General features: G+C 38.1%; 1 protein-coding gene across 3 annotated transcripts; it reads left to right on the top strand.

Annotated features, from left to right (window-relative positions):
• Window positions 1–6,350: 6,350 nt before the first annotated feature.
• bdh2 (3-hydroxybutyrate dehydrogenase, type 2) lies at window positions 6,351–15,165 on the top strand. 3 transcript variants are annotated; one of them, XM_065957994.1, is made up of 11 exons: window positions 6,610–6,727; window positions 6,884–6,918; window positions 8,541–8,631; window positions 10,253–10,331; window positions 11,446–11,542; window positions 12,681–12,789; window positions 13,159–13,219; window positions 13,404–13,517; window positions 13,808–13,866; window positions 14,023–14,115; window positions 14,537–15,165. In XM_065957994.1, the coding sequence occupies exons 1-11, from the start codon at window positions 6,716–6,718 to the stop codon at window positions 14,588–14,590; spliced, it is 804 nt and encodes a 267-aa protein (XP_065814066.1). In that variant the 5' UTR covers window positions 6,610–6,715; the 3' UTR covers window positions 14,591–15,165. The 3 variants fall into 3 exon arrangements, with proteins under 3 accessions (XP_020499486.1, XP_065814066.1, XP_020499487.2); XM_020643830.3 differs by lacking the exons at window positions 6,610–6,727; window positions 6,884–6,918 and adding an exon at window positions 6,351–6,458; XM_020643831.3 differs by lacking the exons at window positions 6,610–6,727; window positions 6,884–6,918 and adding an exon at window positions 8,102–8,285.
• The last annotated feature ends 5 nt before the right edge of the window (window positions 15,166–15,170 follow it).

A 15,170-nucleotide genomic window follows, 5' to 3' on the forward strand; every position in this document is an offset into this window, starting at 1 on the left:
GTTTCAAATAGTCCATCAAACCATGCTGCTAGCAGATTTACATCATGTGTTAACAAGACATGCGATATGAGCAGCCTGTTGGCAGAGCAGATGGACTGATGAAAATGGAAACTGATCTGTTCTGTCATATGGGCATCAAATACGCAACAAAAAGGCATATAGATTCCTCATTTTATTAGCTCTAGCATTTCTTTACGGGGAAAAAAACTGTTGTGATTTATTTATGTGTAGCTTGTGCTGATGATCCACTGAGAATTATCAACCAACCTCAACAGTTCTCTTTAGCACTTAGCTCTCAGATTGTCTTACAGAAGGCCTGGTTACATATTTTGAGATCTTATAGAATATGTTGACTCTTATTTTTAAAGCTGAATGTTGAAAACTTGGAAACTTGTCATGACTTGTTTTCATTGTGAAGTTTTAAATTTGCATATTCCTCGCCAATTGTCTGAGATGCACCACTGCACATGCGACTGATAAGACAGATTACATTATAAATATGGACTTGAGTCAGACTGAGTGGACCCCAGGAAGAGTAGTCGCTACTTAGGTAGCGGCCAATGGGGATCCAAATAAACAAACAATCAATAAACGATTTCTTTGTCAGTTACCTCCACGCCAAGTGACTGTGTGACGAGACGGATGGACATTTTTAAACTGACCTTCGCTGTCCGGGCAGACTCAAAATTCAAGAGATTCAAAAACTCGCCATTAGACGAAGACTTGCTGTGTTTTGCGAGCTTGTGTGCTAGCACGTAGCTAACTTCGCTTACTCTTGGATGGTGGATTGTTTGGTGAAAAATATTCTGGCTGAGATGACATGCTTGTGCCATAATTAGGATGCTTGGTCTAAAAAAAAAGTCTCTTAATGTTGTACAGTATTCTTTGAAAACCGAGACACTCTCCTGGCCTATCAGACATAATGCTTTTTTTTTTAACTAACAATTGTGGTGAAATATTTTGTCGTCCACTCTTGATTAAAAATGCAACATTGACTTCTCATTTTTTCAAAGCATTAATTGCTAGTTAATCATGTCTCTGTCTCCCTGTATTGTAAAATTGTCGTAAGAGTGACCTCATGGCCTATTGTCCAATATAAAAGCGCCCTCCGCTGGAATCAAACTAAATGCAGAACCACCTGTGTGTGCCTCGAGATTCATTGTTTTATTCATTAATCAATATTGAATATATTGAGGAGGGTTTCTGCCGGATTGAGATGGTCCGCGGGCCCGAACTGGCCCACCCGCTGTAATTCGCCCGTGTGCTCTATATGAATACAACAGTTGCACATAAAGTAAAAACTAGAAGCTCCACATTCTATTACGACTAGAGTGTGTAGGAGCTGGCCTTAGCGTTGCTGTACAGTAGCATACATGCCGAGCTGGTATTAAATTACCCATGCTTATCAAGGCGTGAAAGTCCACTGATGATACAAGTCCCAGGTGCCTTGTCATTTTCCTGTCTGAAATCTGAAAAAAACACAGACACACAGCAGTGACTCATAAATGTCGACTACAGTGTTGTTCACGGTCAAAGCAGATGCAGAAATGTAACCAAACATTAAACCTCATCATGTGGCCTGAACTTCACTCATGTCTTTAAAGCTTGTGCCACTGTGACTTATTAAGAATTCCTCAAACATAAGGCAATGAAAATGCTTGGGAGTCTCATGTAATATTATGTATGACTTTTTTTTTTTCTTGTCTGCAATTCTCCTTTAAGAGGCTTTATCCAAATATTTCAAATTATAGCTTTCAAGAATGTCACATTATGAAAAGACTGGTTACACTTGATAAAGTAAAAGAAGCCAAGATGGCCTCAGCGGGACTTCCAATCATTGTGTCCCTTCTAATAGTAATTGTATTATATTTCACTTGGAGGAAAATTGTCTGTGTTTTTTTTTTTGTCTGAAAATGCTGGAAGCTATTTATGTAACTCACAGCAGGGCCAGTAATAGCCTCCTCTTGTGTGATAAAATCATAATGTGTTCAATTCTACAGCAGCCTGACTTGAGCGGTAATAATGTAGCAGAGGTCAAACTAACCACGCTGTTGGAATAATATTCCATTTATTACTTAATGTGGTCGTGTGGTGTTCATAGACGATATATTCTGGCCATTAAAAAAAAAAACAATCTCGAGTAGGAGACTGCTCTCACTATTATTATCCTTTAAGATTCAAACACACAGAAAGAAAGAATTGTAGTCCTCACCACCAGACAATGAGGTCCTTTATCAAGATGTGAACAAGCTAAGGGGAAAATTAATTGCAAAAACACTTCACAGTAAAAGAGACAATACAAAAGACAGAGTGGGTGAAACAATTCTCAAAAGTACCTTCTGTTCTAATGATGTTCAATGAGCTTGAAAAACATTTACAGATTAAAAACAAGCTCAACTAAATTGTTTCATTACTTCAGCTTTAGTGCTAATTAAACATTAGCTTTGGATCTGAAAAACATGTGTTTGCCCACTGCCATGGTTGTAACTGAAAGCTAACAACTTTAAAGAGAGCTGATGTGATAATGAAGAGAGGTCAATATTAACTGCATGTTGGGTAAGTTCGGGAATTGGAATAAGTATCCGCGTAACACTGCTGTAGTAACTCCAGAAAAATAGATTTCACTCAAAGACATTTACAGTTATTCATAATCACTGTATGGAGTATACTTCCTCTTTTAGATCTCTGCGTTTCAGAAAAAAACCCATCAATATCAGTCTGAACTCTTTCACTATGTTGTGAAACTGTCACTTTGTTACCGGAGAGAATGGCTGTCCTGAATGGAATGACTCTATTGCAGCTCCCCACCAGGCTTGATAATTTAATTCTTCCTCATCCAAATCACTTCACAACTTCTCCACATTTGTGTATTTACTGCCAAACTCTCATTTTTCTTAAACATAGCGTAAAAGTCTATTATCTAAATTTACATTTGATGGCCATATTCGAGTCTTCCTCCTATCAGACTTGCATTCTGCATCAGTCAATGGGACGTTTTGGGACCTTTATAATCTTCTCTCAGGTAAGGTGATTAAGGATATAAATCATATTCACTGACTGATCTCTATATCTTTTTATCACATTTACATCTGTTCAACCTGTATGTGTTTGCAGTATTTTTAACAAGATAGTCAGATTACCCACAAAGAGTTTGCTCAGACTTGTTCTAACCCAGGCAAACTGCTCCACCTACAGGATAAAAAAAAGTAATAGCAGGTCAGACCTTCACATTTCACAGGCTTTACATCGTTTCCTTCATGGCCAAATAATTCCTGGCAGGTCATAGATGCTTTTTTGAACATGTTTTTTTGTGTTTTTTTTAATTCACTATAGGATTCAGAAAGAAGGCTTACTCAAAAAATGTTTGATTCTCATAAATATATACAGTAGCCTATATAATTGATGCATCTACTTCACTTCTTTAGTAATTAGTTAATCAGGCATTAGATTTCCTTAGCTCTACTGTTTCCTGTTTGGAGCTTTACAATGAAGATCCCTAATGAAGCGGAGACTGTATTTGTATTGCTGTTTATGTATTGTAATAGCTCTAAATGTATCGACATACTTGTGGTTCAAATAAATAAATACTCTCTTGTTAGGTTGTTTTGGAGGAAATGGTTATATTTGTCTCATAGAAGAAAACACTTTTATTGATCCTCAGACTCACCCAATCAATAAGTTGTTAAAGGTTTGCTACAGGATGCAGTTTCAGTATGTATTATCTTTGAAGGCCTTCTTTGATTAACTCTGCTTTACTTAAGAGACTTAAAGCCCACACCCTTCAAACTCCAAGCCGTCTTAGTCAGAGAGGTTTCTCCTCTTATAAAAGTTCCCACTCCAGTAGTGATGATCTCACCAGGGCAAAGGGAGCACTTGAGTGATTAAGTGTTGCAGGATCCATAAGAGATATTAAACAGAGCATATTAAAAAGTGATGCACGAGAGGCTGAGATATGATTTTAAACTATAGCAGTGGTCCTTGTCAGCCCTTATCCACAATGAGGCAATAGCAAGAGAGCACCTCACCTTTAATTACTTTAAAGTCAGAATTCTGAGTTTAAAGTCAGCCCGTCACTCCTCGTTTCCCAGCATGCTTTGTGCTGGACTGATTGCCTGCATTATATAGTTTGATGTTTGTACTTTAGACATGCAAAGGCCTTTTTTTTGTGTTAGGGCCTATTGCGTATTCGGAGGATGTTGTTTATACACTTCGTCTTTTTGTATTGATTCAGTTTTTCTTTAGATTTGGAGGTCCTTGCATTTTAATAAATACACTGCAGTTTTCTTGAACTTAAGCAGAGTTTTCCCCTCTTGGTAGAGTTTAGTAATTAAAAAGCTTGAGCTCTATAAATTACACATACTGTATATGTATAGTTTACAAGTTATTTCTGACACTGTGTTGTTATGAGACTAACAAAAATTAATCAATTTTCCTATAAAAATATCCACCAATGTCTGTGAAGGTCCCCCAGCCCTCCCATTTAATGTTTTTTTTTTTTTAATTAATGAAAAATTTGATTTGATTATTTATCACACAAATAATTAACAGACATGTTCTTGTCATCTTAAGACATCAGATCCACTGACACATCACACACCCCCTTCAGATGTCATTAACTTCTTAAATGTTATCAAGTGTTATGGGCAGCAGAGGCGGGGTTGGGTTAGAACCCTTTTTCCACCTCCTGGTCAGCTCAGTTTCCATGGTGGGGGTAATGTGAGCCAGTCAGTATAATTTTCTTTGAAGAAATGCATGAGATTTTCAAAAGAGCAGGACGACTCAAGCTGAAATCACGACCGTGGACACCAAAGAGACACCTGTGAAGGGCTTTGAATGGGAACACTGTGCAGGCTGGTAGTCTTGGAAGCCAGAACAAAAAAAGAAGGGTGGGGGGGGGGGGGCAGACAAAGGAGGTGCAAACACTTGATTGGAAATTTACTTGAAAAAAACGATATCTAGAAAAAGCACATTTTAACACCTCAAAAGAATGCAAAATTTTTGAATTTTTTAAAAGGCATGTGATGGAAAAATCCTACATCCCTCATAAAACAGTGCATAAGTATTTTACCCAGAATATGTGCAGATTGTGACTTTTCTATTAAACCTAAAATAAGTATATAACGTATTAGTTCTTTGAATTTCCTTAAAGAAACCATTTGTCAGGGGTGAAAATGACCTAATTGTCTCTTACTCTTTCTCTGCATGTCGACCTGCTGCTCACTGACTGAAGAGTCTCCATGGGTGTGTAACTGCTCTGAGTCCACTTATCTGAGGTGATGTAGAAAATGACTGTGTCCTGACTCCCCTCTTGGCTTCATTCAAACACAGATGGTAGGCCGGTAAAGCCTTTTGGTGAACAAAAAAACTCATACATATATTATCGTTCGAATAGCCCATTAAGTCTTTCAGCAGGTCACAGTTTGCTGAGTGTTTATGATAACGGTGGACAGACTGTGATGGAAAAAAGAAGGGTCCTTCACAAGCAGTGGCATTATGTCAGCATATTGAAGGATGTCTAAAGCGTCATCTCTTCAAAAAATAACTAATAAAAAGTTTTATTCTTGAAGAAGCTGAATTCATTATTAAAGAAAGCAAATAAAAATATCTTGCTTTCAATACACAGAAGCTCACTTGAGAAATATGGAGAGTAATTAAGTTTCAAAGTTCATTCTTTAAACAGGAAACAGCACTTGACAGAGTAACATCATCTTTCTCAATTTGCCGAGGTGTCATTGAAATGAACAGGTCACTTTTTTCATCAGAAACTTTTTTTTGTGCGTAATGAAAAGTAAAGACGACAGTGTAGGAGCCTCCATAATATTTGGTCAAACTCAGCCTGCTAACATCATGTGCAGATCATGTTACAGCCTGGTATGAAAACCTGCACAACAACTAAAAGTACAATGTCAAAAAATGAATATCCAATGCCAAGAATTTCCATGTTCCCTGGGTTTTATTTTAATATTTTATTTTAGTATTACGGTACAACTTAAGGGAACACACGTTACTTATTACAAAGCTGAAGTCACACATTGCTTTAACAAACCATTAACCCATAGTAATAAGACAAAACAAGGCCGTAGAGCACTTTGTGCAGATCTCAAAGGTGAGTTAAGCCTTCCCTTAAGATACTTTCTTATCAAGAGAGTTCACACACACACACACACACACGTGCATGTTTTTAAAAGCATTTTAGAGGAGAAACACAAAACTAAAGAGGAAGTTAGAAACTTTATTACATGGTTGAAATGTGTATTAGTGGCAGAAAAAAAAAAAAAATAGCCTACATATGCTTTACTCCTGCTGGGCTAAGAATACACTGCACTCCCTGGCAATCGTTCAACACTTCCTGGTCTGGGACCAATAGCGATGCAAGCAGAAGGTCACTTGAGGTTCCCACGTGATTTTTGACGTGCAAGTGTGTTTTGGACTGTACAGTTTGGGCCTGAGCAGAGTCGGTAAGTTTTGCGAAAGAGCTTTTCTGGGTTTTGTTTCAACCTTTTAATGCATGGTTCTTATTCACACAGTGAAGTTTGTACCACGGCGATTCAATTTTGCAACAACGTAGCCTACATCTGTCCACGTTAAAGTAAGATACGGCGGAAGCTGGTGAAGCAAAGAAGACAGTGAAGTTTTGCAACGAACAGATTGACTGAAACGAGGCAGCCTGTCTCATTAACATGCGGGGGAAGTGTCATTCAGGATAGCAGGGAGGATGCATGCTGGTGGAGCAGCAGGTGTTTAACTATGCTGCACAGAAATAACACACAGCCTAATGCAACTACTAAAACGCGTGCAGAGTACTCCACACGGCACCACAAGAAAAGTCCAGGAAAAAAAAAAAAAAAAAAACACCTGACACTGTCTTACTTTTATTCGACGGGGTGTGCACAAATACAGCTCCACAGATTTCATCATGTAACTATACCTTGCCTCAGAATCCTCATGTTTTGAAGTTGTCTTCAGTATAACACTAAACATCTGTCAGTAACTGTGACATGTAAACAGGAACTTCTAATATATAAATCGGCATATACATTTGATGTGCCAAATTCTAAAAATATACATTACATATACATTTGATGTGCCAAATTCTAAAAATATACATTTGATGTGCCAAATTCTAAAAAAAATTGGTTAATGCTTTTGTGTCCTCTGTGCTCACTGTTTAAAACTTACCAGATCTCTTTTAAAAAAAAAAAAAAAAAAAAGTAAAGTAAGCTGTGGGTTTAAAATAAAGCTCAAAACCTGATGTAATTCCAGGTTAATTTTGCATTTGAATCAAATGTAGATAAATCCTGCTGAATCTGTGACTGCAGTACAACACTGACAGCTTGTGTTTCATATCTGAACCACTAAACCTCGAGTCCCGAACATAAGCTTGACTTAGCACATAGATACTCGTGCATAAAAAGAAAAAGGCATTAACATAGCCTACTATATGTCCACTTTGGAAAGACTTGGAAAACTGACAACTGTATTTCCTGATACTGCAAGCCATAGTCTGAACTCTGATCTGCAGCTTTTTTGCACCTGCATGACAAGGCTTATATCCCTAATGAAATAAAAAGAACAATGCAGAGGAACATCTTTTGATGTCTCATGCTCATTGCTGTCGTACGTCTTCAGCCTTTTGCTTGAGGAGAAGAAGAAGAAGAAGAAAATAGTAGAGACAGATGTTTAAAAGTTGCCCTTTACAAACATCAAACTCAACACACTGTAAGGACATGCTGAAATGTTTTACTACTAGAGCAGTCTGAGCCAGACTACCCACCAATGAGGATGGAACACTGCAAGCCACCCACAGCCCAATGTTAATGAGGTGTGCCATGATGGCATCAATGTCGGCCTTGAAAAGTAGAATAATGGAGCATCCCATTTCAGAAAAGTCTGTCTTGAAAACTCTATTTCTTGAAGAAATGATAAAATAGCAGAAGGAGACAAGGAGGAGTAAGCCCTCCCTTGAAGATCAGAAGGTCTAATGTCAGTGAGAGAAAGAGTGTCATAACATGTGCATGCATATTTATAGCCTATAGGACTTTGACACTGCTTTGTCTGTGAGAGTGCACTTTTAAGGACTCTGTATTCACGCAGTGTTGATTGACTTAGTCTGGATTCACAAACAAACACTGATTCAAGGTGTTTCATAGTGCTCTTGAAACGGAGAGGCTGTCATCTTGTGTGGCCTGAAGAAGTGTTGAGGTGTCTCCTCTCAGAATGTCTGTTGACAAATACTGTAGCCTGTCGATCAATGGGACTAAATGCATTAAGTGGGGAAAAAAAAAGTATGTTCAAAGTTTGGACAACTTTTCAGAGAAGTTTGAGTTATGTTAATCCATAAAATGTCTTTTATTTTGAAAAGATTTCTGTTTGGCAACTTTTATCTCTCCTGTCTGCACAATTGAAGTTGAATTAATCTGGCATGAACACAAATTATTTTTTTTGTTTTGAGAGAGGGAGCCTTTATCATCAATATGAACTTGTTATTACTGTTCAATATTCTATTTCTCTGTGTTTTTTTAAATATTTTTTTATCACAGCTGCGGTGAAAGGTGCACTATGGGCCGTCTAGATGGGAAAGTGATTGTGTTGTCTGCTGCCGCGCAAGGGATTGGACGTGCTGCGGCAATAGTAATGAGCTTTATTATTAACTTCTCCCACCAAATCACAGAAGATTGTTTATTGAATATTTGACGCTGTGAAAACTCAAAGATATGTATATTTCCACTTCATTACACAGTTTTTATTATGCTTAATGCAGGTGTACGATTTCAATGTGATGATGATGTGCTTTATCTCATGAAACATCCACGTGGAAAGAAGAAAATTTTAACACTGCAATATAATTGTGATTAAAAACTTTTATTGTCCTAAGAATTGTTTTTGCTATAAAAACAAATATAATAAGGGTTAGTGTTGCAGTACGCCAAATCGGTCTTGGTCTCAAGACTGGTCTCGAGACCACTTTTTGAAGGTCTCGGTCTCATCTCAGAATCCAAAGCATTTTTACTCGGGTCTTCTTGTCTCAGTCTTGGACTGGGCAGACGCCGGATTTTAAATGAAGACTGGTCAAGACCACCACTAAAAGGCCATTTTTCCACGTCATTACTGTGATTAGAAGGAACACGCCCCTTTCTAAAAGAACTTAAATTCATTGACTTTTATCCCCCGGTCACGGCCTTTAGAATCTTGGTCTTGTCTCAGTCTTGCCCTGCCTTGGTCCTGGTCTTGAATCAATCCCTAAATGTCTTGGTCTAGGAGCACTCTGGTATCGGGTATGTCTTGGTCTCGGTTAGTGTGGTCTTGACTACAGCACTACTATGGGCCTTCATATATTTATGCGTGATTTGTTGTCTTTTCAACAAGGGGGGGGAGGTAATGCTGAAAATCCTCTAAAACATAAAAGCTGCTAATAGTTTTTTGTATTAAAAAAACGATATTATAGTTCTTTTGCATGAACTCAACACACTTTCTGCTATTGAAGCTAACAATGTACTCTCAGTGCACATGCATTGTGCCGTAGATAACTGTACCTCACATGTGATTCTTGACATGAAACACACAAAAACCCTCTGATGACATTCTTGTCAAAGAGATTGGAAAACACTTAAAAAACCTCAAACGCATCCTTGTGCAGAATGCGTCATTATCACATCCAATCCCGTCAAGGGATGTCCTCCTGTGTGTAAAAACGTCTCTTGTGTTACAGTGTTTACTGTAGTGTGATGGAATTCACATACAGAGAGGTGAAGTCTCAGATCATTAGCTACAAGTAACAGAGTATTGAGAGTGTGAGGTGTCTATTGAGCATTTTCCATCTAGTCTGTAAAGAGCGTCTTCCTCTTGATGTGGTGCACTCTGTGCTTACTGGTGCAGTCAGTCCATCAGCTGTCACCTGACCCATGCTGCAATGAATCCAAAGTGTTGGGTTGAGAGATTCGAGGGTAAATCGACAGTCTGTCAGTAGAAATGTGGTGATGAGGCGATCGAGTAAGGGACTGTGGGCACATAGCACGAAATTCATGCAAATTAGAAAAAGCAAGCTTCCACTCACCATGTTAGGTTAAAACAAACAGCAATAATTATTATTTTTCTAATAAATTTGAATCACAGGCTCAAAATGAAAGGTCCCTTCTCTGCAAAGAAATACTTTTCTGCAGGTTTTATTCCATGATGACTGGTGCACACATTGTGGAAAAATCCTGGAACTGACTCAAGTTGGGTTTTTTTGTTTTGTTTTTTTTACCTGCAGGCGTTCGCAAAGGAGGGAGCTCAAGTCACAGCGACGGACATCAATGGAGAAAAGCTGAAGGAACTGGACAGCGTTCAAGGCAAGATTCATCTCTGTTTGTCTGAGGCTGACCTCTGCTGGGCAAGCAGAGTAATGCAGCCAGGGTCCCTGCACATTTTCATACCAGCATTTACACACAGCTACATTTATTCTATTTCATAGACACATCAGAAGATCTTTTATGTCTTGAACATATAACTTAGAGGTATTTTTCCATTGACAGCTTTCATAGATGATGTGAAGGCTATAACATGTTACATTCTCTTACATTATGGTTACCTATGGTATCCTAATAGTCTACATTTAGTCAGTAAACTGTAAATTGACCTCAGAGACCAAAATCTCGATAGCATATATCAATCAATCATAATGTAAGATTAAATCACACAACATACGCTGGATTTTTGTTGTTGTTTTTCAACTTTTTGTTTATTTGGATCCCCATTAGCCACCACCTGAGTAGCAACTCCTCTTCCTGGTGTCCACTCATACAAACATGAATTTAAAATCCACACAAATGAAATTATTAAAAGTCCAAGACGGAACAGAAAAAGACAAAAATAGAATAAATGTCATTGAAATAACAGGAAAAGTACAAATCAAGAAAACCAACATGAACTTATGGAAAACCAAAAAGCTAATCGCTCCTACATTCACGTTTTACCTATGCAATCAATAAAGTAGTATAATTATTGTTTTTTATTATCTTTGTGTCAATAGTCTTTCATTGACACATTTTTTTAAGACCTACAGAATTTTAAATGTTCTAGATTCAAACTGTTTTAATCTGTGTATCATAACAAGTCATCAGTTAATTTGAGAAGCCGGTTCACTGCTGGAACTCTCCCCTGTTGTGGACCACGCTGAGAATTAACAGAACATGATCAACAGTCTGTCCTCTCTCAATACCTCCTTTCATGTTGCTCATACATGCATGGAGGAAAAGCACTTCACCTCCCGCTGCTTTCTGTAGAGCTGCACATGTCGATGATGTTGAACAGGATAGCTGCCATTTTCTAAATGTGGTGTGTAGATATGAGACAAGGTGTTCCAAGAAAAAGAAGATTTCACTTTGCTTTAAGAAGACTGGCTGCCTGTTCTTACACAAGTATCTCCTCCAGAAATGAAAACTCTTTTGTTCCCTTCACCAACAGGGATCAAGACCAAGGTCGTGGATGTCACAAAGAAGGACCAAGTTGAAGCCCTGGCCAAAGAACATGAACATGTCGATGTGCTGTTCAACGTGGCTGGGTACTTTATGTCCTTTTTTTTGCATTTGTCATCTATTGTTAGAAAATCTGTTGCTCTTTATGACATGTCCTTTCATTACTCATTATAAGACGCACAGTAGACCCCACATTCGCCATCGTGTTGCCACCATGTAGTATACCGCATCCACATGTGAAAACAAACAAACCATACATTCACTAAATGCTCCTATTTGAGGTTCATTCAAAGCTCCTGTGAGGAGTTTTAGCTTGTTATGAAGCTGACTCAACACTAATACAGATACATCTTTCTGACCTACCAAAGCAACCAAGACTTATTAGCACAAAGAGAGGCTATTTCTGGATATTTTTGATTCCTTAAACCACTGCCACAGGGTATGTTTCAGCATAAGGAGTAAACAACATGCTGCAGAAACAGCCTTCGTTTAAAAAAAAAAACATTATTTTTGTTGTACCAGTACAGAAGAAATGTCAGCGGTAAGAAGTACTGCTTTGTCCACAGGAGGTGCCAATACTGACACAAACTGAAAGTTCCTCACAGGGCCTCTAATTTCTCCCATCCAGTCTGAGCACAATGACCTTACCTCTCCCATAAAGAACACTTTATAAGTGGCACCATATTTAGATTCATTTTTTCACTTGCACAGGCAGACAGGGTGGGGGGGATGTCCGGAGAATTAAGAGACACTTAGCTCACTCTGGTTTTTAACAGGTTTTTTTTTTTTTTTTCATGGGATTTGTTTGACTTAATAAATAAGTGAAATATTGCCAACACTTTTTTTTATAAGCGATAAGTTCACTGCAGTTCTTCTTGTGTAGCCAACACGCTGTCCCCTACATTTAGCAGCAAGTTAATCTACCCCACTCTTGTCATTTCCAAAATCCCTATACGTTAAGGTTTAACCTCTACTTGACCTTTTGTCAAGCTTCTTAACCAAGGTTTCTGAATCGACGCGCGTATATAAGGGGGGGATGATGCAAAAATATCCTCTAGCATTTTTTTGATTTAGTTTAATGTTTGATATCATGTCGATCTCTTCTGTTTCCTGTTTTATCAGATTGACATTTGTGCCGTTTTACTGCTTGGCTAAAGCGATATGTTTAGATGATTCCATGTTTTTATTGTTTTGCGACTTTCAAAGTTCTCCTTCTGTCAACAGGTTTGTGCACCATGGCTCCGTCTTGGACTGCGAAGAGGCCGACTGGGACTTCACGATGAACACGAACGTCCGCAGCATGTACCTCATGTGCAAAGCTTTTCTGCCCAAGGTGGCCTTTTGCACACTTCACCTACTTTACCTAATGCCCAACACAGTTTATCCTGTTGTTAAGAGAATGCAATAGGTGCTTTTTTAAAAAAAAAACTGGTCGACATATGCTTTGATTTTGTTCTCATCCTTTTGTCCGCTGGGATTAGCTGAATTACTCTGAGCCTGTGCCCTGATTGGTGGTTACTGCCCAATCACTAATCCAGCTTTGGCCTTCAAGTTTACCAAACCGTCTCAAAGGGGGAATTTGTTTTTACCTCGGATCATGTCATACTCTTCATTAATTTGTCACATAAAAATCCAGACTAGAGACTGTGATGTACGTTTACTCTTCAAATGCCACCTTTTATAACGTGTTTTGTCATTTTAGATGCTGGAAAAGAAGTCAGGAAACATTATAAACATGGCATCTGTTGCATCAAGCATAAAAGGTAAACGAGCATGCACAAATCTTTTTTTTTTTTTTTTACTGTAGATAAGTTTCATGAGCTATAAAAAGATTATCAAGATGTTAAAGTAGGACCATGAACATTGTAATCCTCTTATCTCCGATAATTGTTTGCATCTGCAAACAAGAGTGTGTGTGTGACTGCCATGTGTGTTTCCTCTTCTCAGGGGTTGTGAATCGATGTGTCTACAGCACCTCCAAGGCTGCAGTGATCGGACTCACCAAATCTATAGCAGCTGATTTCATTGATAAAGGCATTCGCTGTAATTGTGTTTGCCCCGGTAAGTGTAGAACACCCTTCAAAATAAAATCATTTCACTGTGTCCTTTTAATCTTCCACAAGTGTTCCTCAAGGTTACCCCATTTCCATAGATAACGGTAAACTGCAGACATCCTTGATAACAACTTAAACTGGTGTTTGAGGACATTGTGCTTTTAAGATATTCACAAGTCTGTTTATGAAAGTGCTTTCTGCTTTTATTTGAGCCTAAGCTGAACTCAATAATACACATACATGTACATCATAAGTCAAAGCAGGAAAGTCAAGTTGCTGTTTTTCTATTTGTCACAGGTACTGTTGACACTCCATCACTTAGAGGAAGGATCCAGGCCCAGCCTGACCCTGAAGAGGTATGATTAACTGATTTACAGTGTCACTTTCCTAGAGCCTGTATCTGACATCATTCAGCTGGAAAGCAGTCTTATCCTGCTTTTCCTAAAAAAAAAAAAAAAAATCCTGATGGTTTTGTATTGAAAATAATAATTTCTAAAACTATAATTCCCCAGGCTTATAAGGCTTTCATGGCACGGCAAAAAACTGGGAGGATGTGCACAGCTGAGGAGGTGGCGTACCTTTGCGTGTACCTGGCCTCAGATGAGGTGAGTGCAGTCAGTCACTGTCAGGCAGTGTTTGTGGGTCTGCTGGTAACACATAGGTCCAGGTGCTTTGTACTTGCTGTAGGAACTTAAGGGGCTTTGTAACAATATGACAATTATCATTAAAAGTTTGTTGGTTACTGCTGTATTTTTAAAACAAGAATCAAGTTGTCTGTTGAAGATAGACAGTATGTTGCAGAGAATTTTATCATGGAAAAATGACTTGAAACTACATCTAAATGCATAAAAAGATTTTGTTTACTATGTGTGTTGTTTGATATGTCCCTGCTGTGTTTTTTGTTTTACCCAAATGTAAACTTTAATATGTAGTGATCAGAAATGCTGGTGAAGTTGTTGTATAACGGGCAGCTGTGAAATTATTCCAAAAATGATTTTTTTTTTTTTTTTTTTGTCTCCTTCACAGTCTGCCTATGTGACCGGGACAGAGCAGATCATTGATGGAGGATGGAGACTCTGAATACTGTAGGAAGCTCATCCTGACAGTAGTGGGAGGCAGTTGCTTCCTTTCTCTGTTGACGCTCATTTAACGTGCACAGAAATGAACTTGGCATCATCTAAAATAATTATGTGAATGACTTTATCCATTTCTGTCTGCAACTGAAATTCGTGCTATGAAGAAATGTTTGCATTTAAGTGCATTTAAGGCTTCCCCAGCGGCAGTCCTTTTGTAAAATGGCATATTAGAATAAATTAGCCAGGGAACAGAGAAACTGAGCAAAAGAGGTGAAACCTGGCAAAAAAAACAAAAAACAAGACAAATAATTTTACAGTCTTCTCAACACAAATATGATATTAATTTGCAAAAAGGTACAAAATAAAAAAAGAATAATAAAATGAAATATTTTTGTTTTGAGATGTTTTGTTAAAAAAAAAGTCCATACCAGAGCACAACAAATGAAAACAACACAGCAACATCACAGCAACTCTCATGACTAATATCACAGCAGCTACTCTTTACTAGTGTCATTTTATCAACTCATGTCGTCTGCAATCTTACATGTTTGGACCTGTAATAAAAAGTCTTGACCAATTCGCTT

This window comes from Labrus bergylta, chromosome 1 (assembly GCF_963930695.1).
Source record: "Labrus bergylta chromosome 1, fLabBer1.1, whole genome shotgun sequence".
NCBI classification, from domain to species: Eukaryota; Metazoa; Chordata; class Actinopteri; order Labriformes; family Labridae; genus Labrus; species Labrus bergylta.

Coding starts and splice junctions, on each gene's coding strand:
- bdh2 (XM_020643831.3), top strand. CDS start 8,218: ATGTCTGTTGACAAATACTGTAGCCTGTCGATCAATGGGACTAAATGC. Junction 8,632..10,252: donor TTGGACGTGCTGCGGCAATA/GTAATGAGCTTT, acceptor TTTTACCTGCAG/GCGTTCGCAAAGGAGGGAGC. Junction 13,867..14,022: donor CCCAGCCTGACCCTGAAGAG/GTATGATTAACT, acceptor ATAATTCCCCAG/GCTTATAAGGCTTTCATGGC.